Below are 27,530 nucleotides of genomic sequence, written 5' to 3'. Positions count from 1 at the left end.
GACAGATGGGGAATATATAACTTCTGTGGAGACCAAACATTATGACATTAAAAAAAAATTAATATCCTAACGTAATGGGACTTGATCAGCAATAAAATTGGAAAGCACAACAGCTCTACTTGTCTAATTGTACCCTCGGTCATATGTATGATTGTATCTACAAGATAATGCATCTGCGCCTTGTACACATTTACGACTCACTCAAGTTTCCTCACAACTGCTAATCAACTAGTCAAACTACAGAGGAAAAGAATATCCACGGAGATGCTTAGAATCCACACCTGACTCACGCACCAGTGCAATTCGTCCAGTTCGTGCCACCTGCAAAACCGACAACACTACCAGAATCATTCATATTTCAAAGCATAAATTAGTTTGTGATTACTTCTATTAGTTCTCGCCGAAACCAACAACCAAATCATAGAAACCAGGTGGGATAAACATAGAAGACTGTACCAATGTAGCCAATACAAAAATTAGCTTAGGCAGAACTAAAGCCAAGATTAATAATGCATCCAACGGTCCAACCTTGGATCAAAATTTTCAAGGCAGGTAAGAAAGATTGCAGGACAAACCTCACAAATGCCGTATGGCTCTAATAATCTTTGTAGTGCAACCATCTTGTGCAGATCTCCTGTAAGCTGGACAAATATTGAAGCAGATTCATCAGTAAGATCATATCAACAGTTAACTGATATAATTTACTGAAGAAGGCAGGAAGATGAGAATTTCATAGTGCACTTTAGATTAACAGTTTGGTATCATGCTTCATTGACCTTCTACTTTAACTTGGTGCACCTAGCGGTCTACATTGTGCATGCCAAACCACCTAAGCCTACTTTCTCATTCGAAAAACAAATGGTTACCATGTCAGAATGAAGATGAAGATGAATTCACCAATATGGATGAACTTAATGTACACTTAATTAGCAAGGAGTAAGATAGAAACAACACTATTGACAGAGAAAATAAGAAGTCCACCAATTTCTATCAGGCAAATAGTTATATGCAAGATATATAAACAAATTCTCTCACTAATATAAAAATATAATTTCTTCATTCTAAAATGATTGAGCAATTTGCAAATCCATCACAAACTTATTTGTTAACAAAAAGCATAGGCTCCGTATTACGTTGGATTCTTGAGGAATCATTAAAGGAGTTAAAAAAGATAAATTATAATACAACACTTAATTATATCTAAGAAAAGGGCACATTCACCTCAAGGGTTATTGTGTGGTCAGAAACATCAACGGCCTTGGCTCTAAAAATGTTGCCAATGTCAAGTACATCTCTCCGAGCAACAGCATTTGCGGCAATTTTTATCAACATCAATTCCCGCTCAGCAAATGGTAAGTTGGTAATATCTTGAACCTGAACAAGTCACCAGTCAGCAAAAAAGTTTGAATTGACAGAAATTTGTTAGGTTCACAACTTCACACCAAGGACAACGTTCTTTGCCAAAAACAAACTTATTTTCTTCTTCTGATGATATTAGTCTTATGGATGCCAAACTTGTAAACAAAAAAAAAAAAGGTTCATTCCAGAACAAAAACATGAGGAAGAAAGGTCCAAAACTATTTCTGTCAGAAGTCAAGGGCGCAGAGAAGTTTTGAAACCAAGAAGATGAGCCATCTGAATGCTGGACTGCTGGTTCAGATGCTCTCCATCCCTTTTTATCTTTCTCTGTCCCTCTTTCTACACCTCTAATTGTTTTCCCTCCTTCAAATCCAAGAGTGATTTTTTTAAGTAGTAGGGAGACAACAAAAGACCAGTGATATTTCATTTCATGCTACCAGGCTTTTTGACCATCATTTACAAATAACAAAATTTTTCAAAGAAGGGGATGTTACAATCAAGTAAAAAACATGGAAACATGGCCAAGATTATGTGGGGCAGAGCAGACAATTCATGCATATACGACATTTGCATTAACAAGATAGCATTATATTAATTCATTGCATTAATCACAACAGATGAGAACCAATATATTCTGTATACATAATTTATACATTCTTTATAATAGTTAAGCATTCTCACATCATGAATATCGGCAAGCTTATAAAGCTGCTGCACCAACTTGCTGATTGATTCATCTGTACCAGGAACAACAGTAGTAATGCGAGAGATCCCTTCAACTTCTGCATGGCCGACAGCTAAACTCTGATAACAAGAAATTAGAATAATTAAACAGATGCCTGAAACTTCAAACTGAATGGAAAACAGAAAGGAGGAAAGATCAGCGGAAAAAAATATATAATTTCTAAGTTGAATACCTAATATTTCTAGAAAATGAATCCTAAGTCTAAAATGTCAACCAAGACTTCATTTATTAGAAGTCAATGGTCCGTTAATTAGTGATTCTTTCAGCTTTAAGTCTTCCAAGAGACTTTATTGTAGTCAAAGTGTCATTTTAGCTTTCCTTTTTCGATTTAATACAAAATTTTAGAGTCCCAGAAAAGAGGGACTAGTTCTAAGCATTTAGAGTCAAGTAATAAAACAATAACTCACTTCCCTCAATCTACTGTGAAGAGTACAACAATGCACCAAATTTAGAACAGATTCTGCAGTTGGTTCTGTCCAAGGAGGTGGGGCTCATCCCAGACTTACATCCCATCACCCTTTCTTCCCCACTACTTAACCCATCCACAGCAGCCTCAGTCTAGTTTCATACTCAGTTAATTATAAAACTAAAAATACTCACTATTTCCACATAATTCCTGGGCTGCAAAATAAAGATGATGCAAGAGAAGAGCAATGATATAAGAAAATATACCTGAATGTTATAACCCCTTCGAGCAAAAACTCCAGTAACAATGTAAAGAACCCCAGGAACATCATTTACAAGCATGGACAAAGTGTGTGATCGAAGTCCACTTGTCTGAAAAGAGTAGCTCAACAAAGAAAAAGTCTTCAATTTGAGGATAGAATTAGGGAAATAAACATCTAAAATTTTAATTTCATAAAATTCACCTAGTGGTGAGCTATTCTCAAATAATGCAATAGGCAGAAGTTTGGTCCATTAATTATCAGTCACAGAACATTTTGGTGGACCACATCTCAGTGCTTATATCACAAGATTCACAACACATTTTAAAATAATTTTAAAATTTGTGGAATATTTGGTTCTATTAATACCAGATTGATAATAACTCATTGATTATCTTCCATTACAAATTGTATATCACGTCAGTTTCTGATACAAAGTCAACCTGGCTATTAATTAATTTTAATTTAATAACACTTTCCATCAGCTTCCAACCACATACATTTGGACACAACTCAGTGATTGTGATATTGTAGGACTTGCACCCAATTGAAAGAGAAAGAACGAAAAAATTATTATTAGTGGTAATAATATTTCTTACTTACATCTTCTTCATTAAGAACACCCCAGTGAGCATCAAGAACTTGATTGACAGTAAAGGTATCAGATGGCTCCACAGGATAAACATCACCCTTCAGGAACAAATGTATTCATGTATATATATCAATCTCTAAATAAATAATGATTTCCAGTTGCATAACATAAGAAAGAATATGTAATAATTGTTTCAAGATAAAAGCGGAATGATTGCATTCAAGGATGTTATTTTCATGAGACTTAAATCTAGCAAATGTGGCGTAAAGTTTATAAACAATAAATACAGCCACAGCTAAATAGAAGTCCCACAATGCAGGGGAAACCATAGAAAAGAAAAAAAAGGGTAAAACAGATGCTTTTGATGAGTGCTCAATAGTATGTAAGGCTGAGGAAGCAAATACCCCAGAAGATATATCAGATTCGGCATTAATTAACCCATTTTCAACCCCCACAAGAGCATCAACAGGCATTGTTCTCTCAAGATCAGGATATGAAGCTGCTGAATATCGCCAAAATGGAGCAGATGCACCCAACTTTTCCCTCCTCAAGGCAATCTACAAGCAGGAATGAATAAAGATATTGACACATGAATTATATCAGTAAAAGACTATTAATATCAAGTGTTAGAAGTAGAAGAGAAATGAATAAAATTCCATTGACGGTCTTCTATACCTTTCCAGTTCTCGCAACTTCTTTTATCCCAAACTTGCTTAAATTTCTTTGCAGAGCAAACATCTTCCCAGGATCTCCAGTCACCTGAATCATAAAATAAATAAAAAAAAAAAAAAAAAAAAAAAAAAAAAAAAAACTTGTTTTCAGGACTTGACAACTAAAAGTCAAAATCCAAATTAATGTACAGATACTCAGTCCTGGAAATAAAGGAAGAAGTATGAAAATTAATTTGCCCTCATCAAAAGGCCTAGCGATGCTATTTGCACCAAACTTTTACCAATCATTACCTCAATGGTTACTGAGTGTTCTGAGACATCCACAATTTTTGCTCTAAAGATATTCACCAACCACTTGATCTGGAAATTAGAAACAAAAAACAGAAAATCATAAACGAAAACATTTCAAAACCTTTAGGAAAACATGCGATGTTCAATATGAGGAATGGCTCTGTAACTACCTCAGCACGGTAATTTGGATCGGCATTTACTTTTATAAGCATTAGTTCACGTTCTACCTGCGGCTCATTGGAGAGATCTTCAACCTACGCATCATATTAAATAAAATAAAAAAATAAAATAAAAACTGAAAAATCAGTAAGGCAAACACTTATGATTGCAGGCCACATTTCAGCAAATAATGCTTCAGAAGTGAGAACAATCTTAAAACCCATATTTATAATACCACATATTCAGCTTGAGTAAAAATTTAAAATACTTTGCGTAATTCTAGTTGATGAATGATGAAGAGTGTTAGAAAATCTGTAATTTGGAATGAAAGAAGTGCAAATGCAATAATAAAATAACCTTCAAAACATTGACAAGCTTGTTAAGCTGCTCAATGACTTGCCGTAACACCGTTTCGGTTCCAGAGACGACGATAGTGAAGAGTGCTTTGTCCTTGTTTAGACCAACAGCTAGGGACTCGATGTTGTATCCTCTCCTTGCAAACACCCCTGCAATCCGATTTATCATTCCACTTTCATCCCCAACGAACACTGAAATCGTGTGCCTCCTTACGCTGATATGTCAATCCAATCAAAACTCAACAGAGCTTTTCAAAAAAAAAAAAAAAAAAAACACACAATCTCATTTATAAAACTATAAGTACTTGGAGCGTGTGCTTGAAGGCGGAGAGCCGTTATCGGCGATCTTCTCGTCGACGCTTCTAGCAGAGACGGCGAGTTTGTTGCGCTCATAGCTATGGCTTATTGATCTTGAACCTGAAGCCGTCAAAGGAAACGCTAGAGTTTGAGAGAACCCTAGCGATACGGCAAGCTCCGAAGAAGAAGATGAAGGTGAAGATAGTTTCGCAAAGTGAATCGGCGAGGGATGAGGTGAAATGGTCGCCATAGAAGTGAGAATGAAGGAGCTGCTTAAGAATATGAGACGACACGTCTATTCGATTCGAGACTTTATCGAATTAAATAGATTGACTATAATACCCTTGGGGTTGCCATGTCAGCTTTGTCGTACACAGTATCTTCTGTGTGTCCCACCACCTTTGGCAGGAGTGACGTGTTACGAGGTCACTTTAAAAACGTATAGCGACGGCACCGTTTAGAGGGCTGAACACAGTACGGGAGAAGAAAAGAGAAGGAAGACAACCTAGAAGTGGATCGAATCGAATGGCAGCCCTGTGGAGAGCTCGAGCAGCTTCGTCGACCCTCTTCAATGGGATCCTCCGACACCCCATCATCAACAATGGAACTACTGCCTATCGCACTCTCTCCACCGGTATTCATCGACATTTATTCTTCTTTTTCTTTTTTATTATTCATAGAACTTTTTTAGTTTGTACAGCTGAAAAGATTATATGCAGTTCAATTCAAATTAGCTGATTCGAGCTGTTACAATTCGTCAATACACACGTTGCTTGTTTTTTAACCTAGGGAGAAGGGGATTTAAGCCAAATTTCTGTTTGGTTGCCTAGGAAATGTGGATTTCAATTATATTGGTTCAATATTTATTGGGGAACTCTAATATTCTTAGCCATTGGGTATTAAGCTTGATTAGAAATGCTTTTTTATATGGTTCACTTGTTGGGTAAAGGAACATCAAAATATTAATTGTTGCTGTTGTTTGGTTTTGTACAAAATGGAAGATTCTGCCAACTTTACTCTAGTCCTCGAATTGTAGAATGAAGCTGAATTGTGTTTGTAATTGCTGTGTGACATCGATTCAGTAGGACTTCTTATCTTTTGTTTCCAAACGATGATTATGAAATGTAAATCTAAAATTTTGATCTCATGAATTTTCTTGCTGCCAAAATGAACCTTACTGATATTGTTACTCTTTCCACAGATGTATCTGGTACAAGTAATCAGATGTTTAACTTTGATATTAATTCACAATTTGGAAGGTGCATGCCGCTTGCAGCTATGCGCATTCAAGCCAAAATACACAACATTGAGGTGCACCCGGGTCAAGGTGCAAAGTTAGTTCGAGCACCAGGTACTTTTGCAAAGATTTTGAAAGAACCCACATCAAGAAGCTGTCTAGTGCAACTGCCTTCTGGTGCAGAAAAGTGGATTGATTCTAAGTGCCGGGCCACAATTGGTATTGTACCAAGTCAAGGCAATAAGCCTAAGAAGCTCTATAAGGCTGGGCAAAATCGGTGGTTAGGACGCAGACCAACGGTTCGAGGAGTGGCAATGAATCCAGTTGATCATCCTCATGGTGGAGGCGAGGGTAAGAGCAAGAGTAGTGGTTCTCATGGGAAGGGTTCTCGAACACCTTGGGGCAAGCCTACAAAGTGCGGGTACAAGACTGGACCCCTCAGGCGTAGAAAGTAATGTTTATCATTCTCTTTATTTTGAGTCTTTTGACACTATTGTAGAATTTACTTTTTGATGAATTCAGATAGCAATAAAACTAGTTAATTGTTTAACTCATCACAAAAGTATTCAAGATTTGTAGACCTTTTTCTGTTGTCAATTTTCTAGATGTGTTGTTGGTTTGTGGATCAAGGTGTGTAAGTTGCTTAGTTGTTTCATGTGTGACTATTTTTTGGATAAATGCGTTTAAGTATTAGACATCAAGTATGTTTTATGCTGATTACCTGAATCATTTTCAGTTTGCATTCATTACAATTTTGCAGGGTACTGAGTTTATAATTGACATGATATTTGTGGTCTTTCTTTCCTGTCTGTCTTTGCGAAATCTTATTATGTTACTGGACAAGGTTTTTTTTTTTTTTTTTTGGATTTTGTTTTTATTTTTTAGTGCTCAATGTATGAATTCTATTTAAGTGAAAAACCTTGTCCAGTAAAATAATGACACGTAAAATAGTATAAAAATGTGGTATAAGAATGTAATAAGTATATCATTATTCTTTTTATGTTAGGTTTTAATTCCAAGATTTTGGACTCTACAAAGTTCACTATACATCCTAGGAGGGGAAATATCCTTCAAATAGGGAGAAATACACTTTAAATCGGGAAATGACTTTATTATGAATTAAAATAATTTTTTTATAAATTTTAAAACGTTCTAGGTCTTCATATAAAAACTATTTTTTTAAATAATCTAAACCTAATTATCTCTTATAATTATTGTAGTGGGTATGCCATGTACATAGTTTGACCTTATATTTTATTAGATTGTCACATCACATGACACATTATGAATTCATGTTTCACTAATTTTACCCGGAATTCGTCGGATTAGTCTTACTTTATATGTTTATGGTAAAGTTGATGAGGTTGCTTTGCAAAGGTGATCATTCTCTCAGTTTGAGAAGAGAGTAGCCAATCAACCCTCAAGTTCCTCCTAATAATTAATTGGAATCAGGCACTGAATTATAAAATTGAAACCGATTCGGATGAGATATAATTAGATTTTGCTTTGTTTGTTGAGATTTGGGAGCTGTGGATAGCATAGAATAATATTTTTTAATGTGGAATTGATGGAGCTTCCACACTCTAGACAGACCCATGATTCTGACATGTGTGGCTTGGCATCGAAGTTAGGTAATTCCATGTGGTGAAATAAATGTGGTGGTACTGGTTGGGTAGGTATACCTGTGAATTTCCTCAACTTGATGGAGCCAGAATGTTCTTCGATCACATTCAACTGCCTTTGGGCTTTGTCAGATCACTTTCATCTCATATACCCATCACCAGTAATACAGAGATGAGACGATTATTATGAATATTTTGTTTGTAAATGATTGAACATTAGACTAAGTGTTTTATCAAATGTGTTGTCTCACATAAAACCAAAATTTTCTCAATAGGAATTCTACTAAGCGTGTTGTCTCTCTCACTTATTCAATTTGTGTATTAATTGGAAGTTGAAACTTGTATAATGTATTATGTATATACATGTTGATGTTGAAAATTGGGAGTCGTCGGTCAGATCCATTGACCTGCAAGTGGACTTATAGTCTGGTACTCATCATCTAGTCATCCCACTCATTTATAACTTAGATAAGACAAACATGTCAATATCAAACTCAAAATCCACTCATAACTTGTAATTCACTTCAACTTTATACCAACGTACATAGTTATATGCCAAAAAAAGACAAACTAATATATTACATAGCAACAGCTGCAACCGTGAGCCTCTATTTCCATAGCCATAGCCCATAGGAGGTCGATATTAATCATTATCTGCTGTATGTACCAAATAAATTATAAATGGAGATAAATATTCGGTTGGCTAAGTTTAACGGATGAGATTGGCAAATGACAGGTGTAAATTAATTATTAGAGCTAGAGGGCACATAACATGAGAAGCTGAAGCAACTGTAGCGTTGCCGCGTTTTACACCTCCAAAGAATTTCAAGTTTTTTGTTTTTTGTTTTTCTATAAAGAAGGAAAAGAACAAAAAAATAAGAGGAAAGAATTATCAACGGGTTTTCCGCACCAGTGTGTGGAAGGTGGAGGCAAATAGCGCACCACCATTCCCTCTTTTTCTGTCTGTTTGTCTCTGTCTGTGTCTTTGTTGAATGCGCTTCACTCGGATCTCGAACCCTCTCGCTTCATTCCCTTTTTCGATCTCACCACCACCTCCTCCTCTTCCTCCTTTGCTGGGCATCGAGAGCTTCACCACTCACCTCCATACAAGCTCTCGATCCCGACCACCACCACCACCATTATTAGTAAGAAGAAGAGTAAGAAAAAGGTTTCATACTTTTTTGAAAATACTAAGCGCACCTGCTGCATGCGCATAAACCACTGGTGAATTGAATTGGATTGGATTGGAAAATGGAGAACATCACAGCGCAACTGAAGCGAGGGATATCGCGGCAGTTCTCCACGGGGTCGTTGCGGCGGAACCTCAGTCGACAGTTCTCCAGGCAATCGTCGCTCGACCCGAGGAGGAATAACTTGCGCTTCAGCTTCGGCAGGCAGTCCTCGCTCGACCCGATCCGCCGGAGCCCATCCGATGACGACGACGCCGATCTCTCCGTGCCGGAGAATCTGGACTCCACCATGCAGTTGCTGTTCCTGGCTTGCCGAGGCGACGTCGACGGAGTTTCCGACTTGCTCAATCAAGGCATTGATGTCAACAGCATCGATTTGGATGGCCGTACGGCGCTGCATATTGCCGCATGTGAGGGTCATATTGAGGTTGTTAGGCTCTTGCTCAGCCGCAAGGCCAATCTCGATGCTCGTGATCGCTGGGGGAGTACGGTAATTTGCTTTTTTTTATTTATTTATTCATCCTTGCTTTGTAAATCAATTGTCGTTCCCATCCGATTGATTATAAAAGCTCTGCAATGTTTTTTTTTTTTTTTTTTTAAATTATCTCAGTGTGAGAAAATTGTAGTTTTATTTCTATTAATTGAATAATGGTTAAAATAGAATGAAGAAGAAAAAAATATTATAAAAATTTTATTTTATCTTTTATAATGGGGGAAATTCAATTCAAATTGTGTTAAAATGGTGTTCGGGAGGGACTGCTATTTTTGGTAAGTTCTTGGCTACTGAGCTTTTTAAATTATTATATAAACTTATCTCACGCTAAAAAAGTAGTTAAATACAAAAAAGAAAATAAAAGAAAGAAAGGAAAGAGCTCAACATTGAAAGGTTGTAGAATTCCAAATGATAAAGTTTCTTTAAGTTTTTCTTTTTTTTCAATCTGCTCTTCCAGTGTGGAGTGGACTTTAAAAGTGCTCTATATGTGGACAGGCAGCTGCTGATGCTAAGTATTATGGGAATACGGAGGTTTACAATATTTTGAAGGCACGTGGAGCCAAAGTTCCGGTACAGTATGAACTTCTTTCTTGTTTTTTCTTCTGTTCTTTTCTTAATTTTCTGCCCCAGAACTTCTTTCTTGTTTATGATTGAAACTTTATGCCTGCATGGAGATTAACAAATTAGTATTCTCCATTTTATTTTAGAAATTCAGGAAGACACCAATGGCTGTTGCAAATCCTCGAGAAGTTCCAGAGTATGAGCTCAATCCATTAGAGCTTCAAGTTCGAAGGAGTGATGGAATCTCAAAGGTTGTCCCTTTTCTCCACTATTTGTTGATTAGTGCCGTTTTGAAAGTTATGTATGCTCCAGTAATAACGATATGTCAAGTTTTAGGGTGAATTGAAGGCAGTTTCTCTGCATCTCCTTTAAGATGCAATATGAGAAAATCACAAGTCTGAGTCCCTTATTCTTGAACTGATTTCAGGATATGCATAATGCTGCAAATGGGCAACAAAACTAAAGTGTGCTTTCTTGTTTTTCTGTATTCAAGTGTGATGACTGGCAAAGGTCTCTTTTCCGTCATTACTCTAATAAGCTTTATAATAAAGCAACCATATTGCATGAAATTTACGATTGATGTACAAAGCAATGCTAATCTAATTTTTTCAGAAGAATTTCTCTTTCTATCACATGGGTTGGAAACTCTAAACTTTCCTGAGAAGTTTACAACTCATCATCTTCATACTAAATGAGGAAAATCTTGTCATTTTGATAAATCTCTGAAGGAGAAAAGGGTTGCATGCAATTTTCTCCGGGAAAAGCTACACAATATATTTGATCTATTTAGATAGATTACTGATATGTTTCCCTGTCTACCTCAACAGGGAATGTATCAAGTGGCTAAATGGAATGGTACAAAGGTTTCTGTAAAGATACTTGACAAGGAAAGCTATTCAGACCCTGAAAGCATGTATGTGCTCACACCTGCCGCCCCCTGTCCCTAAATATCTGTGCCTTTTAATGATTAATTGTAATGAACTCATGAAGTATGCTATAATTTCTGCCATCTACTAACTAGACTGTCTATATGTTCCATTTAGATTCTACCAATAATATTGCTTGTAGCCGCTAGAATTTTATTAACCTTTCCAACTAGGTCAGCGAGCCTTGTATGATTAATCCTAAGGTAAAATACTTGAGTCTGGGCAGCTCAAAGTTACGTTATTGGCAGTGTAGGTGTTGTACTATCAGTTATTCCTAATGTAGTACGAATTATATAATCTTGTAGCTGTTCGAACTGCTCCTTAGTTAATTGTGGAACCATTAGTTCATTGAGATGGTACAGTTTTATATTAGAGACTTATATGACAACTTTTATGATAAATAATTTTTTTTTATATTTTCTTAAATCTAACAGCAATGCTTTCAAAAATGAGCTGGAGTTGTTGGAGAAGGTTCGGCATCCTAATGTCGTTCAGTTTGTTGGCGCTGTTACTCAAAATATACCCATGATGATTGTTTCAGAGTATCATCCAAAAGTAAGCTCTCTCTCTCTCTCTCTCTCTATCTCTCTATCTCTCTATCTGTCTCTCTGTGCAAGCACATGCACGTGTGCATGCACCAAATCTGAGTTGATGTTTACTTTAGTTTTTATCCATCGATAGTCCTTTTCTTGGGTTGATTGGGCTCCTGCCCTATTTAATGCCAAATGGGGTGGGGTACACACCATGAAAGATGTTTCATTTTTGTGGTGTATACATTTAAGCTGTTCAGTCATGATTGAGAACAGAGCCAATACATTTGGCTTGCTAATGGGAGGATCCTGATCCTGATATATGTATGTAGGTAGTAGTGTCTGTCATGAACATGGGCGCGCACACACATAGACACACTCATTTATATACTTAAATATCTTAACCATGACTTGACAATGCTTTGATGGTGCTCTTTCAGGGTGACTTGGGAGCCTATCTTCAAAAGAAAGGGCGCTTATCTCCATCAAAAGCCCTAAGATTTGCTCTTGACATTGCAAGGCATGCACCCCCTTTTTTTTCTGCCAATTATTTTTTAAAGGCCATCTGGTCCTATTTTTATAGAGATTTCCCCCTAGATATATAGTGGATGTACTTATACACATTTTGAACAGTGTATTTGTTTTTATGTAACCGGCACATAAATTGCATGTATAAGTACCTCAAGCTTGTTCTTCCTTCTAACATTTCTGTAGCTATTTTCAGCTGGTTCTAATTATGACATTTTTCTTTTCTTATTCTTATTATCAGGGGCATGAATTATCTTCATGAATGTAAACCAGACCCAATAATCCACTGCGATTTAAAGCCAAAGTAAGACAACCAAATGCAAAAGTTGATATAGTTTGTGTAACAATTGCCAATTGAATTTTGATGGTTCTTGTTGGGATGTACTGTTCTTTAATATTTGAAATTTTGGTAAGGTGCCAGAAATATTTTGCTCGATAATGGAGGTCAATTGAAGGTAGCTGGATTTGGCTTAATCAGGTTGTCAAAACTTTCACCTGACAAAGCAAAACTAGCACAGCCTTGGTCTGACAATGACCCTTCAAGTAAGTTCTTGTATAACTGAACCTCTTCTTTGCACTGGATCCATCTATCACAATGTGCACTCTAAGATAAAATTATATTTGTCTTTGATAACTGGAACATTCATAAATGAAAAGAAAAAAATTGAATTCTGAATGGTTAACTTTTTCTCTTTGAGAAGGAAATTCTTGGATTCTGTTCTCTATGCATTTCTAGAATGAAAACTGAAAACTCAGTTATTACTAGGTACTGTTAATTTTTATTTGCAGGTTTTTTATTATAAAAATCTCTTAGACCTGATTTTGCATAATTACTTAATTACTGGGGAAGCTGGATTCTAGGGAGAATATCAACATGTACAAGTCTCTAAACTAAGTAATTTCTAAAATTCAAGGGGGTGAGGTGAACCCCCTTTTTTTGTTTATTGAAATGAGGCTATAAAAGTAAGGATAACTGTCTTGGTGTTTTTGCGGTCGAACAAAACAATATCGTGCATGCATTTTCTTCCAATTCTGCATTTCATTGGTTGGTTGTTGCCTCTCTGCATTTGGTGCAGTTTTTGTACCCTTTTTTAATTATACGTGAAAGTAGTGTACTTCATGTGTACTGGATGTGCATGTTGCTCTCAAAACATTAGATATTTTCTGGTTGTTGGGAAAAGAACACTAAGGTCTACTATTAATCTGAAACTCTTCATTAGGATTTAAATTATAATCTTGCTTCTTATCATAGATTTATACGTGGCACCTGAGATCTACGAAGATGAAATTTTTGACAGAAGTGTGGACGCATACTCTTTCGGTCTCATATTATATGAGGTACCTTTCTTTTGTACTATCTTCATCATGTTCTAAAAATTAATACAATATCAGTTTAGTGCTTCTAGACAAACTTTACTTTCCTGGGGCTCTTAGATATGCTGACTTTCTTGTCTATACATTGCATACTCAACTAAACACACATTCATATATCTTCTTTAGTTCAGATGACTTATGCAACACTTCTGCAGGCATTGACTTTTGATTCTGATGTTAAAATACTGGTGGTTTGGGGGCACTTTGCATATGGTTTTTGATTTTTGCCTACTCTAGAATATGTTATGTGGACACTAATAACATAGTTTTGTTGGAAATGAAGTGTTAACTTCTTGTTTCTTGTTTGTCTTGATAATGGGCGTAGATGATCGAGGGATTACAGCCGTTCCATCCCAAGTCTCCAGAAGAGGCTGTGAAACTGTTGTGTTTAGAAGGAAAAAGACCACAATTGCGGACAAAATCAAAAAGTATTCCTCCCATACTCAAAGAGTAAGTTTGATTCCAGTATCAGTCACTAAATTGTCTATACTGTTTAAATTTCCCTGTTCAGATGTCTGATTTAAAAATTAGTTCAGTCTAAAATAAATGGGCAAATTGATGGAAATTTGTTAATCCAATTACAAGAGTCATTTAACAACTCAAGAATAAAGCATGCAATGTGGTAGACACCTAGACATTGTTTAATGGCACCCTGTTATCATGTGCTCATTCTTTTCCTTGCAAAGATAGCTTATAATCCAGGTTTGGTATGGGATTCATTTTTTCTGGGAAGGAAGAGAAAGCTGGATCTGATCTGCAATTGTTTAGTTGTATCCTTCATGGACTAAGATCACCACCTTTTCAAGATACAAATGATCTTAGTCACTCCATTTTGATTTATCTTTTTTAGAAATTTATAAGTCTTCTTCTAGTCTGACATTTATAGAGGAATTCCATGTCAAGTCATACCTTGAGGTATAGCACCATCAGGGCACTACTGAAAATTTCTAGTTTTATACAGTATGTGACATTGAAGAATATCCTTTATGGTTTAATATACAACAACTTGTTTCTCATCATATCTGAAAAGAAGAATTGTAATGCTTACTTGATGATGCTCCTATGATATGCAAGCAGGTTGATTGAGGAATGTTGGGATCCAGAACCTGGTTTTAGACCAATTTTCTCTGAGATTATTGTACGGTTGGACAAGATAGTTGCAAATTGCTCAAAGCAGGGATGGTGGAAAGATACTTTTAAGCTCCCTTGGTATGCCTCTCTTCTAAATATCTCCTAAAGGAAAACTTAATGCATATGTAGGATGTCATTAGGATTCGTAATACTTCCTTAATTAGCACATGATCAATCTGTAGATTTTTCATGTATATATCTAAAAATGAAGGGGAGAGGATCTCACACACGCTAAATATCAAGGCTTTTAGTTTTAGCCCAGAAATTTACTTTGAGATAGGACCGTTAACATTAATTGGATGGCTAGGGGTGTCAAGTGATACTGTTTCATTCTCGTCTTCTATAATAGATTCTGTTTATAGGCACTCGTGCTTTCCTTTTCCTATAAGAAAAAATTAGGAAAGTTTCTGCTTTATCTGGTAGTTGGATGGACGACAGGAAGTAAGAACTTGTGAAATAAGAGAGGGAAGACTAGAGGGAAAATAGGAAAGGATTGTGAAACAGTTATAATTTTTTTTTTGAAACAATTGAAACCCTTGGTTTTTTAAGAAAAAAAAATGTTGACATAATTTCTTCTCACAAAAACTGAGTATTCTCTTAATTTATTAGTTAAGATACAGAGTAGGAGGTGGGTGAGTGGGTGAGTGGGGAGTGAATTGGTGTTAGAGGAATGTAGTAAGCTTGGGTCATCTTATAGTTTGGGGAGCAATGTTTGTATCGGACATATATACATTATAGAAGACAACCCAAGTCAGATGCGTTTTGGTTTCAACCATGAAAGAATATTTTTTGTTTCTACTTTCTACTAGTAGCTTCATTTTCATTTTCTTGCTCTAATACATAATGATTCGATTACATGCAGGAAATAAGAGAAGGCAGTCAGTTCCATCGGAAAATGGAAAGATAAAAGGTCTGGGGTTTTCTGGGGCTTCATATTGCAGTGTTATTAGTAATCAACAGGGGCTTTGGCATAATCAATTGGGTCAGCATAAAAGTTGATTTTATATAATCCCAAATAAACTTTGTTTGCGAAGGAGCTGGAACAGTTTCTTTCTATGTATCATGTATGAAAAAGCTTCTTATACATCATTTGTTTAGATAATAATGTACACTCCTAATATCATTGCAAAAAATCCGAATCCCTTTGATGACCACAATTTTCAGTCAAAAAGAATAAATGTATATTACGATTAGGGCATTGTAAGTTGTATATTACGATTGCATATATTTTCATGCAGATTGCAGATTAAAAATCTCAATCAAGGCAGGTGAAGTGTACATAGGGTCGCTCTTTCTTTTTCAATCGTAATTGCCTAATGGCACTAATGCTGGGAGCCTGAACCCAATGATTTACAATTTCAAAGTTAATTAATTAATAAGTCTCAGTTTGTCGCATTTTCTTGTGGATTCATTCAGAACACCTTGGTTAGATAATATATAGTTATTACGTACCTGAATCTATTAATCTGGAGCACTAATTCAGCATTTTCTGAGAAGGTTCGTGGATAAAAAGTCATCCAGACTTGTATTATTAAATACACTTTCTTAAAAACTTACTTACATATGTTACCTATGGTTCCTTGAAGTTGAAGAGGATGACTAATGCTGTGTACTTGCAAAAGGTAAGTAGAACCAATCCAAGGCCTTGCTTGTAGGACTACTACCTTATCCACAAGTTAGGAAAAAAAGCATAATAGCCAAATTTAGAGAAAACTCATACTTGTTTAGTTGTTAATTTATACTTTATTTGACACAAAGAAATGCACCCAAAAGGAACCATGAAAAACCCCACAACTGCACAAGTGACAAGTGACAAGTGGGTGTCATGTGGACATAATTAAGTGATAGACTGCATATATGCAATGGTGTTACTAAGAAACAGAGGCTTGAGACACAAGCGATGTTTAATTGCTTATGTCACTGTAAGTGTGAAAAAATTAATATGATTGCTGTAACTCTGGGTTTAGCTTCTTTCATAGAGGCAAAAAGGGATGACAGAGACTCATCAACAAGAATCATATTTTTCTTGCATGATTGCCCTGAAAGTGATTGTGAAGAAATATATATATATATATATATGTCCATGTCGTAGAAGCAGTAACTTACAAATCATCCTTGTCTAAGCAAAAGCCCACATCTTAAACTCCAATTTCCATTTCCTTCCAAACCCACTTCTGCAAATGGGGTGGCTTCGCTCCCTCATCTCCCCATTGAAGAAGCTCTGGGATCGTCTACACTCAAACCACCGAAACCGTAATTCCCATTTTTTGCACTACTACTAATTCCATTTACTTCTTTTTAAAATCTTATGTTTATGCCTTTTTGCTTTCAAATCATTTGCAATATTCTCTTTACATTTACCTTGCATTCTTCATCTAATTTCAAATTGCCATGTCCCAGGTAGAGGGATATATATCTTGTACAAGGATGTCAAATCCTGTCCATGCGAAGATGTGCAAGTCCTATGGTCCATTCTGGTTGAGTCACACACTGCAGCTTCATTGCCATCAAAATGATGAAGCCTCTTGTGTCCTATAGCATAATGACAAAGAAGATGATCGATCATCATTTTCTTTTCTTGTACATCACTCACTACATTATACGCTTATATATATACTCTTAAATAATCCTTTTCGTTTTTCCTGCTATCTGTAAGTTAACTAGCTTGATTGTAACATGCATGCCGGTTTCTCAATTTAATTAAAGGCTTTTTGTGTTTTTGTGCTTCCAATGATTTGATATGCCTATAAACTGGCATTGCTAACAACTTAACAAACAGACAAAAGCATTTGTTGCATACACATATATATATATATAGCTCAATAAATCTCTCAGGCAATGACAAATGTGTGGGAGAATGTCTGATTTGTGATTTGGGCTTCTTGAGCCAAAGATGAAGAAATGAAGAATGGAAGGGTGGAGAGGGAGAATTTTAGGCCTCATAAGTTAAAAATTGGGTGTTCATAGCAATTAGGTATGGTGGATAAGTAGAGTGAGAGTTAGTTTTGGGATATTTTAAATTTGAGTTGGGTCACTGGGTGTGAAGAGAAAATATTACAATACTATAAAGTAATTTACTATTAAAACTTAAAACTTAAAAGTTAGGTATTTAGCTGAAATTTCTTTTACTCTGACTAGTTGGGCTTGGGCAGTTGGGCCGGATCATTACATATGAAAATAAGGGCACTACAACTCTTATCTTCTCACGTAACCCTAAAACCCTTGTCTTCGACTTTCTCAAACGTGCAAAGCTCACACACACAGCCAAACAAGAGCGGAGGAGGCGCAGAGTGAGAGAGAGAGAGAGATAGAGAGAGAGAGACAGCCATGGCAGATAGCAAGGCGGTGACGATCCGTACGAGGAAGTTCATGACCAACCGTCTTCTCTCGAGAAAACAATTCGTGAGTCTTCTAGCTACTGGTCCTGTTTGGTCACCTAGAAAACGTAGGAAAAGAAAGAAAGAAACTGACTAAACAATCCCTATTCCAGAAATTGAATTTCACACTCAACTGAGCTCCAATATTGAATAATAAATCTAGCGTACATGGATATCTGGGTTTACTGTGTGTATTTGTTTTGATGCAGGTTATCGATGTTCTGCATCCAGGAAGGCCAAATGTTTCCAAGGTTTGGTCTCTGTCTTTGATCTCTCTCCTTCTTTCAATGGGCCTTTCATTTTCGACTGTTATTGCTAGCATATTTCAGTTCCTTGTTGCTTTCCTCTTAAGGATGTGTATTTGATATATACTTGTAAGTGCGAACTATATTCCACTTTGAGTTCCTCTTGAAATGGAAAGAAATGAAAATTGGAATTCTGGGTCGGTCCACTTTGTAGGTATCTTCTACTATTGGTTTTGTTGAGCTAAATGTTATTTTATATGTTCAAAGAAAGGTTTTAAAACTCAGACAATGGTTTGGAAATTTGGGTTGCACTATATCAATACTTGTTAGTTTTACTATCCATACTCCTTTTGTAAACGTTGTTCATTCTTCTACTATTGGAAACTATGGTTTTGTTGAGCTAAATGCTATTTTATAAGTTCAAAGAAAGGTTTTGAAGCTTGGACAATGGTTTGAAGATTCAGGTTGCACTAAATCAACACTTTTTAGGTTTACCATCCATACTCCTCTAGTAAAGTTGTTGATACCAACATCTTGTGAGGCTAATCCCACCTTTTCTTTAAGTATTGTGAGATTTAAGGTTTTGTGGTTTTATTTTGTTGGTTGATGGATCGTTCTGTTGGTTGAGCGAGATTTCTGTTTCCTGTCTTAATGAAGGCTGAATTGAAGGAGAAACTGGGAAGGTTGTATGATGTGAAGGATCCAAATTCCATCTTTGTTTTCAAGTTCCGCACCCATTTTGGAGGGGGAAAATCCACTGGTTTTGGTTTGATTTACGATTCCGTAGAGAATGCAAAGAAGTATGAGCCTAAGTACAGGCTGATCAGGGTAATTTTACCTCCCTTTTTTTTTTTTATCTATCCCATCTTTATGCATAGACCTACGTTAACCTCCATAGTCATTCAAAATGTGCATTAATTGTACTTTTTTTCTTTGTTCCTTATGTGCTTGATGCAAACACCCTCTCAGGCTAGTGATTAATTTTAGTAGACAAAGGCATTGTTAAGGGAGGTGCATCTGTTTTATGCCTGCTGATTAGTTTATTTTGATTCTCAATCACCTTCCATGATAAGACTTTATAGCATTTGAATGAATCCATATCGCTGCATATGAGATATTTGTCTTTAATGTGTTAGTACTGCTTCTGGTACATCTAATGTTCCTTTTTTGGTCGGACTATCTGGGCCACTGCTTTAAATGCTACAAAACCACTCATTGCAATTCCTTTCCAAGTTAACTGATAATTGGTTATTAGTCAAATGATTGTACTATGATTTCAGTCAGTGGGTATCTTTTAATCGTCCTGTACATAGTTTGGGGTAGTCAAATAATCATTTTTTGGTTTGGCATGAAATGCAAATGATTCCTAGGGCTTGTCTTGTGGACTTAAAAGATACAGACACAAAACACACACACACACACACACTCTCTCTCTCTCTCTCTCTCTCTCTCTCTCTCTCTCTCTCTCTCTCTCTCTCTCTCTCTCCATCTTCCTCCCTCCCTCCCTCTGAAGCATTGCTACTTGTGCAGAATGGACTGGACACGAAGGTGGAAAAGTCAAGGAAGCAACTCAAGGAAAGGAAGAACAGAGCCAAAAAGATCCGTGGAGTAAAGAAGGTAAAAATATAGTTTTTCATTTTCTGCTAGTTAGATCTTAGCACAATGTGATTGTACTGGTCTGGACTCCAGGGTATTGTATTCTTCGGATTTTTAATTTTGCAATCAGTAAAGCCTAGGAATCACCTGTCCAGGCTTGCACTTGGCAAGCTTGTGGATTGTACTTTTTGAAACCTTTTTTATATGTTATCAGTGTTCTTGCCTTCACTGTATTACAGTAACGTTATCTTGATTTGCTCAACATTTGCAATTGTTATGTGCAGACCAAGGCTGGTGATGCTGCTAAGGCTGGGAAGAAGAAATGAGCTTCTACATATTTTGGGGTTGCATCTGTTCGCAGCATGTTTCTGCATCAACCAACCTTTCTGGATATTTTCTTTTGCATGCCTTTTCCCCCCATTTTCTTTTGTTAGCGAACATAAATTTTTTGGATATTTTACGTTTGAGTTGAGGCTAATATAGTGAATTTTGTAGCATCTAATTTTTGGATATGCTTTCACCCATTTCTCCCTACTTAGTATCAAAAGCACTTTTCGTCTGTGGCTTAAAAAAAATGAAAAACACTTCTAGGCTTCTAGCCCGGAAAATAGTTGAGGCCCATTTATTTTTGGTTATGATTTTTTTTTTTTCTATTAACGAATGTTGACCGCCATGGCATGGGTTCTGTTGTAATTTTAATTATCGATCTTGTTGAAGCTAAAGAATATCTTTGGTCATGAGATTTAGTTTTGATATTTTTAATCACATTTTGGTTTGAGTCGGCACACAAGTTTTTCTTATGCAAACAAGAGAAATATTAGGTGGTTTTCATATTAGCAGTATTGTATATTTAAAGTCTAAACCTTCACTAATTGGTCAAAAAAAGAAGTCTAAACCTTCACAAATATATGAGAAAAAAAGCCCACAAATTTATACTATAATAAGAAGAAACTCACAATTGTTAATTGGGAACAAGTAAAAAAACTCAAATAAAATCTCACTAATTCTCTCTTTTTTTCTTTTATTGTGAAAATAGAATTAAGCTACTATTTTTTTTTTTCTGGTAGATGGATTGTAAGAAATAGTTGCTCCCCCACACTCAAGGTATCGATGTGTGTTTTATACATTTATCTATATTTAGGTCCATCCTCGTGTTATTACTTATTAGTAAAGCAAATTTATTTAAGGATAAAATTTGCATTAAAACAAACAAATTATTAAAAGAGTGGAGTAAGCGCAGCGGTAGCGCTCAATTTTGTTTCTTGACGGCGTCATTGTCTTGGCTAACAAGTTTTTTCTTTGTAATATTTTTTTCCGCTAAATGATAACAAATTGGTTGGTAGTGGTCGGTCAATTTTGGTTTCCTTTGAAAAATGCATATAATTTCTTATTTCTTTTAATGATTATATATATAAACCCTAAACCCTAACATTGCAAGAATTTTCAAGAGAGGGTTTCAGGTTTCATCCTGACGTTCTTGAGTAACATTTTAGAGGATTCTAGAAACACGAAACTAAAATCCTTGCGGTAACATTGTTCCTTGTTTGTGATTGTTGATTATGTGTTTCAGTGCTTATTGTGATATTTCCTGGGAAATCTGAAAGTGAAATTTGGAGATGGCTTCGAGAGCACTTTTGAGAAGGCAGAGATTCGTCATTGACTATGTGACTGCGTCCTCTCGTAGAACCCCAGGTTTCCAGAGCCTTGGGCACCTCCATGGTTTTCAGAGTTTGGAGCCAAAGGGTTTCGGCAGTAGCATCAAGGATGACGATAGAGTTTCGGCAGCAGAACATGAATTTCGGCGATTAGAATACATCTCGCCGATGGGTATCAGATGGATGTCACAGTCGATTCGCAATGCTTCGACTACTGCAGCAGTAGCAGCGAAGCAAACTGAACCGATGGGCAATGATGATGAGGGAAACGAACATCTGGTTGCCAACAAAAGAAAACAGGCTTCTCCTGAGGATTGCGATCAAGCTGTCCAGGGTTTGAGTACTGCCAAAGCCGCCAAGGCCAAGAAGTTGAAAGAATCTCACAAGATTGCCAAACCCATGCTGCAGAGAGTATGGGCCACCTTTTTGGGGATTGGTCCTGCTTTGAAAGCTGTAGCTTCCATGAGCAGGTGAGATTGCTTTATTTTATTTCCCATTAATTAGCTCTATTAACATGGTTTCTTTTTCACATATGCTGGTTGGGTTGTTTGGTGCAGGGAGGACTGGGCCAAGAAACTTGTTCATTGGAGGAAGGAGATTGTATCCACATTGCAGCATTATTGGTTGGGTTTTAAGCTTCTGGGTACTGATGTAAGGATCTGTTCAAGATTGCTGCTCAAGCTTGCTGGTGGGAAGACTCTCTCTAGAAGGGAGAGACAACAGCTAACGCGCACAACAGCTGATATTTTTAGGCTAGTTCCTTTTGCAGTTTTTATCATTGTTCCATTCATGGAATTTTTGCTGCCGGTATTCCTGAAATTATTCCCCAACATGTTGCCATCAACTTTTCAAGACAAATTGAAAGAGGAGGTAAGGATTGTAAACTTGTTATGGACTTAGCTGGAACCCTGCATCTGTTACAATTGAGTCAACTTGTTGCTTTTTCCCCTGTCGCAGTAGAATGTTTGATTTCATCTAAATTTTCAATGTGTAGGAAGCATTGAAAAGGAGGCTAAATGCAAGAATAGAATATGCTAAGTTCCTTCAAGATACGGCCAAAGAAATGGCAAAGGAAGTTCAAAACTCAAGGAGTGGAGAAATTAAGCAAACAGCAGAAGATCTTGATGAATTTTTAAACAGGGTGAGGAGTTCAGTTTCAATGGTCCACTTTCCATGTTTTTCTCCAATATATTCTGTTATGCACACCTATCTATTTCTTCTAAGTGTAGGTAAGAACGGGTGCAGGGGTTTCTAACGAGGAGATTTTGGGGTTTGCCAAGTTGTTTAATGATGAACTTACCCTAGATAACATCAGCAGGTTATCTTTTATCATGGCTGCTCAAGCTTTCACTGTTTGACTAGTAATGGGGATGTGATTGTGAAGTTAATCGCTTTTCTGTTTTCTTTTGCTTTCAGGCCTCGTTTAGTTAATATGTGCAAATATATGGGAATCAGCCCTTTCGGAACAGATTCATATTTGCGATATATGCTCCGGAAAAGACTTCAACGGTGAGATACTTATCTTTGCATTAGAAATTAGTTCTTACAAAAATTAGACTGATGAGTGGAAAGGTGTACTATACTACTATACTTACAAGAGGAAAGGGAATTTCTCATAAGTAAAATGATGAGTTACAGAAGGTAACACATATGTACTTTGTTAGTTATAATGCAGAGTGCAGTGCACAGATTTATCCTTTGTGATCTTAGTTACAACTTACATGTTTGCAAAATTATTTTTAAAAAGAGCTTTATAGAAATTGTTTAGTCGTTCTTTATGTCTTTTCACTTTCACTATTGACACTTCAGTACATAACAACAATGAATTTGGGTTACGGTGAGAAGAATTTTAAAGACAAATTCTTCTTTTGGAGAAGAGCATACACTATCTACTTTGAGCATTTGAACAAAGCCTTTTAGCAGCGAACATAAAGAATTTCCCCAAAATGCTGGTATTCTGATTGGTGCTTAAAATAGCACATAAAAACCACAGAAACAAAGTAAATAGAGGAATTCATGCTAGAGTTTTCAACCTCTAGAGTTTCTAATATTAATCAACATTTTTTTTTTCTGTCAGGATTAAGGCTGATGATAAGTTAATTCAAGCGGAAGGTGTGGAGTCCCTTTCAGAAGCTGAGCTTCGTGAGGACTGTAGGGAGCGGGGCATGCTTGGTTTGCTTTCTGTGGAAGAAATGCGCCAACAGGTGTACTGTGCTTAGACCAGATACATCCTATTTTTCTTCTTCTTGTCTGAGAATAAAATGGGTGAAACTTCAAGTACTGTTTAGACGTGGCAACTCTGCGTCTGAATTGTATTTGCAGTTTCATAAGTAGTTATTGGAGGATACTAAATGTAGGCCGTTTCTTATTTACTTAATCTGTATTATCTTTTATGGGTTTTTTTTTTTTTTTTTGGTGGGGGGGGGAGGGGGGTTGTATTGGCATACATGATCTGGAAAATATTGTTGAGTATTAGAAGCTTCTACTGATTTATGTTGTATCAAAAGTTTCTCATGCTCATCAAATCATTAATGTCTTTACGTAGCTTCGCGATTGGTTGGACTTGTCTCTCAACCACTCCATGCCATCTTCACTTTTGATCCTTTCCAGGTATTCTTAAGCTCCATAAGATGTGTACCCAACTCTTTACCTTTTATTTTTTATTTTCTTAGTCTTTGATTCCAAAGCCCAACTGTTCTGTGCTTAATGCAGGGCCTTCACTGTTTCTGGAAAGATGAGGCCAGAGGAAGCTGTTCGAGCTACCCTGTCTTCTCTGCCAGATGAAGTGGTGGATACTGTTGGTGTTACATCGTTGCCATCTGAAGATTCTGTTTCTGAAAGGAAGAGGAAGTTGGAGTTCCTTGAGATGCAGGAAGAAATGATCAAGGTTGATATATTTTTCTTTTTATCTTTTATGGCCTCATAGATAACTATGTTTTTTGTGTTCTAGGAACCAGAACTGAGCTTGCTCATTTGTGTTCCATGAGGAGAAAAATATGTGTGTGTATTTTTAATATCAGTTTTGATGCATTTTCTTTCATTTGTTTCGACTGAACTCTGAACCGAAAAATAGATAAACAATCAAGTAAATAATTAAAATCAAATATAATGTTGAAGGAAGCACTCCTGAAATCAATGCTATGACTATCATCTGACTTAGAAAACTGTGGTTGAAGAAGAGAGTCTTAAAATGTAACGGTTCACTTCTGTCTCTATTTTGTTGAGCCTTTATTTGTACTGAATTACTTCCATGATTCTAAATTGTTATGCTACAGGAGGAGCAAGAGAGAGAGGAAGAAGAGCTAGCCAGAATAAAGGAATCTAAAGCTAGTCAAGAGGATGTGGCGTTGAAAGAGATGACTATTCCAACAGCAAGAGAAGCACAAGAGCAAGCCAGGGCAAGGACACAAGAAAAGCAAGAGCAGCTATGTGAAATAAGTCGCGCATTGGCTGTTTTAGCTTCTGCATCTGTAAGGACTGGACTTAATAGCTCTTAATGATTACAATTGTTGATTGTTCTCTTTTCATTTTTCTCTTTCAAATTTTCAAGCACTGTGACCTACACTGTAGTTACACTTATTTTTTTTGACTAATGATTTCAGTCTGTGAGTAGAGAGCGTGAAGAGTTCCTGAGGCTTGTCAATAAGGAGGTAATTTAAATCCTTTACTTGCTCTTAGTTTATATTAGGTATCTTGTAAGGATGAAAGCATTGGTATTCAGCACCCTCGCTCTGCGCACACATGCTATTCTTCCCCTGCTCAAATATATGCAGACACATATGGAGGGACAACTGCTTGCAATTAATTAAAATAACTATACATAATAAATATTGTTTTCAGTTCTGAGTTATTTCCATGTTTCTGCTTGCTCTTACATATATTGAGATTTGGATGGTGTGATATTCACTATGCTTTGGTCCCTTCTGGTTTGGAGGTTGTTTAGATTGACAAATTTTAATGTCATTTGATTATGAGCTTGCTGCCTACATGTTTATATGCATGCAACTCTGTCTTTAACATCATATGATGTTCAAGTCAGATGGATATTTTATATGTTCGTATTTAAGTCTATTTGCTTCGTCTTTAGGAATACCTTGCTCAAGTTTGATTACTTTGATCTTTCTAGATTGAACTTTACAATAGCATGGTGGAAAAAGAGGGTATGGACGGTGAGAAGGATGCCTTAAAGGCATATAGAGCTGCTCGAGATGAAAGTGACAATACTGCTGTTGAGTCTGAGGGTGATGAGGTTTCATCAGCACTCATAGAGAAGGTTAGATATTCAACTTCAAATGATCTACTTAAAAAATATTTACCTTGTTCACTGGATGGATTGTTTTTCTTCTGTTGTATTTCAGGTTGATTCGATGCTTCAAAATCTTGAAAAGGAAATTGATGATGTGGATGCTCAAATTGGTGATCGCTGCCGACTACTTGACAGGTGAATTGTTGGATTTAAACCTTGCTTGCTCTCTAGGTTTGTTTGCCTTCCTATTTAGAATGGACTGTGGTATCTTCCCATCATGCTGGAAATATTCCTACTTTCCTAATGGATGGAAGCAATTTATGTCTGTAACTGATATGTTCAAATATAAGTCCTCATGTGTGTACACTTGCCAATTCTGGAACCTTGCATGTGATGTTGATGGCATATCCACCTTGGAATAATATTTGATATGCTAATTCAGAAATAGGACTGCATGTATGCATGCTAGAGTTATGGTAGCTAGTGAATTTAAGTTTTTTGAATTCGAGGCAGATTAATTATTGCCATTCTTGCTGGCAAAAGTTATGGACCTATGGTGGCCTTTTGATTGGTCCCTGTTGCTTGCCCTACTAAGCATTAATTCAAATGCTGTTTTACCTTTCTTGTCATTTGATGGCTTTCAACTTTATGCTTTCACCTACTCTGCCTTTCGACACTTTATTGGACACTAGCAGTTGGCCATCTTTTCACATTACTTCATTTGCAAATTTTGATAAGGCTGGACCTGTTTCAGCTCGATGTGCATCTAGTTTTCTTTTTTAACCTGGCATTCGATCCATAGTTGTTGGTTTGTGTTTTAAACTCGTTTTTACTGATAGCAGTCTTCAACTTTGGATGGTATAGAATTTTTCTTCTTCTTGTTAGATGTATCAGCATTACAAATATGTGTGCAGGGATTTTGATGGGAAAGTAACTCCTGAGGAGGTTGCAGCTGCTGCGAACTACTTAAAGAATACTTTAGGCAAGGAGGGTGTCCAAGAACTCATAGGCAACCTTTCCAAAGATAAAGGTCAGTCATCATGCTCCTCTCTGTGGTGTCCTTAATATCCAATGCTTGCTTGGTGCATTTTTTCACAGAAGATTTTTCTATATTATTTTTCTCCCCTGAAGATGAATTTGCTTACACCCTATAGTAATCTAATAGCTATGTGGAATGTTCTTCAAAATTCAAAAATAAGCATGGTATTCTTTCATCAACTTATTGATGTATAGTTATCTTTTATTCAATTTAAATTATGAAGCACTCAATTTTTGGTTTACACTTTTGTTATTATTTCATCATTTTTCTTATTCTTTCATTTTTAAGAAATAGTACGGGTGACTCGCATTTGCACCTCCAAATATTGAAAGTTAGTCTCTCCAAGTGCATTGATTCATGAATATAATTGTTGTTCTTTTCACCTTGGTGCCACAGATGGGAAAATTCTCGTGGAAGACATTGTTAGATTGGGCAGTCGGACTGAAGATGCACACCCAGCCGAAGATGAGAGAATGTAGATAACAGCATCCCAATTATGATTTACTTTTGCCATCATAGATTATGTCTGAACTATCCATAGCTGCTGAACCAGTTTCGTAATGGTTAATGGCCAACAGTGAGTTTGGTTAGCTACAGGTTTCGTTTTCCATGTACACACAAGTGTTTTTGACTCTTCTAGCAATC

The 27,530-nt window shown here is 36.4% G+C and overlaps 5 protein-coding genes across 6 annotated transcripts; 4 read left to right on the top strand and 1 right to left on the bottom strand.

Annotated features, from left to right (window-relative positions):
• Window positions 1-28: 28 nt before the first annotated feature.
• On the bottom strand, window positions 29-5,407 carry LOC147285854 (ACT domain-containing small subunit of acetolactate synthase protein). 2 transcript variants are annotated; one of them, XM_086245306.1, is made up of 12 exons: window positions 5,144-5,407; window positions 4,840-5,053; window positions 4,494-4,577; window positions 4,324-4,392; window positions 4,037-4,120; window positions 3,766-3,918; window positions 3,373-3,459; window positions 2,777-2,881; window positions 2,041-2,163; window positions 1,222-1,374; window positions 576-641; window positions 29-321 (listed from the first exon to the last, which is right to left on the bottom strand). In XM_086245306.1, exons 1-12 carry the CDS (start codon window positions 5,383-5,385, stop codon window positions 238-240), a joined length of 1,464 nt encoding a protein of 487 aa, XP_086101432.1. In that variant the 5' UTR covers window positions 5,386-5,407; the 3' UTR covers window positions 29-237. The 2 variants fall into 2 exon arrangements, with proteins under 2 accessions (XP_086101432.1, XP_086101433.1); XM_086245307.1 differs by having other exon boundaries at window positions 576-634.
• A 203-nt stretch (window positions 5,408-5,610) lies between these two features.
• Window positions 5,611-7,050, top strand: LOC147285853 (Ribosomal protein L2 family). Its single transcript, XM_086245309.1, has 2 exons — window positions 5,611-5,769; window positions 6,337-7,050. The coding sequence occupies exons 1-2, from the start codon at window positions 5,661-5,663 to the stop codon at window positions 6,825-6,827; spliced, it is 600 nt and encodes a 199-aa protein (XP_086101435.1). The 5' UTR covers window positions 5,611-5,660; the 3' UTR covers window positions 6,828-7,050.
• A 1,762-nt stretch (window positions 7,051-8,812) lies between these two features.
• Window positions 8,813-15,918, top strand: LOC147285852 (integrin-linked protein kinase 1-like). Its single transcript, XM_086243972.1, has 12 exons — window positions 8,813-9,674; window positions 10,173-10,247; window positions 10,385-10,489; window positions 11,066-11,151; window positions 11,599-11,719; window positions 12,135-12,214; window positions 12,464-12,526; window positions 12,644-12,765; window positions 13,475-13,560; window positions 13,922-14,046; window positions 14,674-14,805; window positions 15,590-15,918. The coding sequence occupies exons 1-12, from the start codon at window positions 9,246-9,248 to the stop codon at window positions 15,594-15,596; spliced, it is 1,431 nt and encodes a 476-aa protein (XP_086100098.1). The 5' UTR covers window positions 8,813-9,245; the 3' UTR covers window positions 15,597-15,918.
• Window positions 15,919-17,967: 2,049 nt separating this feature from the next.
• Window positions 17,968-20,442, top strand: LOC147285851 (small ribosomal subunit protein eS24z-like). Its single transcript, XM_086243467.1, has 5 exons — window positions 17,968-18,129; window positions 18,314-18,355; window positions 19,007-19,177; window positions 19,880-19,966; window positions 20,230-20,442. The coding sequence occupies exons 1-5, from the start codon at window positions 18,055-18,057 to the stop codon at window positions 20,269-20,271; spliced, it is 417 nt and encodes a 138-aa protein (XP_086099593.1). The 5' UTR covers window positions 17,968-18,054; the 3' UTR covers window positions 20,272-20,442.
• A 954-nt stretch (window positions 20,443-21,396) lies between these two features.
• Window positions 21,397-27,499, top strand: LOC147285850 (uncharacterized). Its single transcript, XM_086245509.1, has 14 exons — window positions 21,397-22,070; window positions 22,158-22,470; window positions 22,595-22,741; window positions 22,830-22,918; window positions 23,017-23,109; window positions 23,678-23,804; window positions 24,146-24,210; window positions 24,313-24,487; window positions 24,876-25,070; window positions 25,203-25,250; window positions 25,727-25,873; window positions 25,959-26,041; window positions 26,761-26,876; window positions 27,282-27,499. The coding sequence occupies exons 1-14, from the start codon at window positions 21,562-21,564 to the stop codon at window positions 27,362-27,364; spliced, it is 2,190 nt and encodes a 729-aa protein (XP_086101635.1). The 5' UTR covers window positions 21,397-21,561; the 3' UTR covers window positions 27,365-27,499.
• Window positions 27,500-27,530: the final 31 nt, after the last annotated feature.

The sequence above is a fragment of the Dryas octopetala genome, chromosome 5 (assembly GCF_963921425.1).
Source record: "Dryas octopetala chromosome 5, drDryOcto1.1, whole genome shotgun sequence".
Classification (NCBI taxonomy): Eukaryota; Viridiplantae; Streptophyta; class Magnoliopsida; order Rosales; family Rosaceae; genus Dryas; species Dryas octopetala.
Note: the sequence above shows the minus strand (reverse complement) of the source record. Positions and strands in the feature narration are given on the sequence as shown.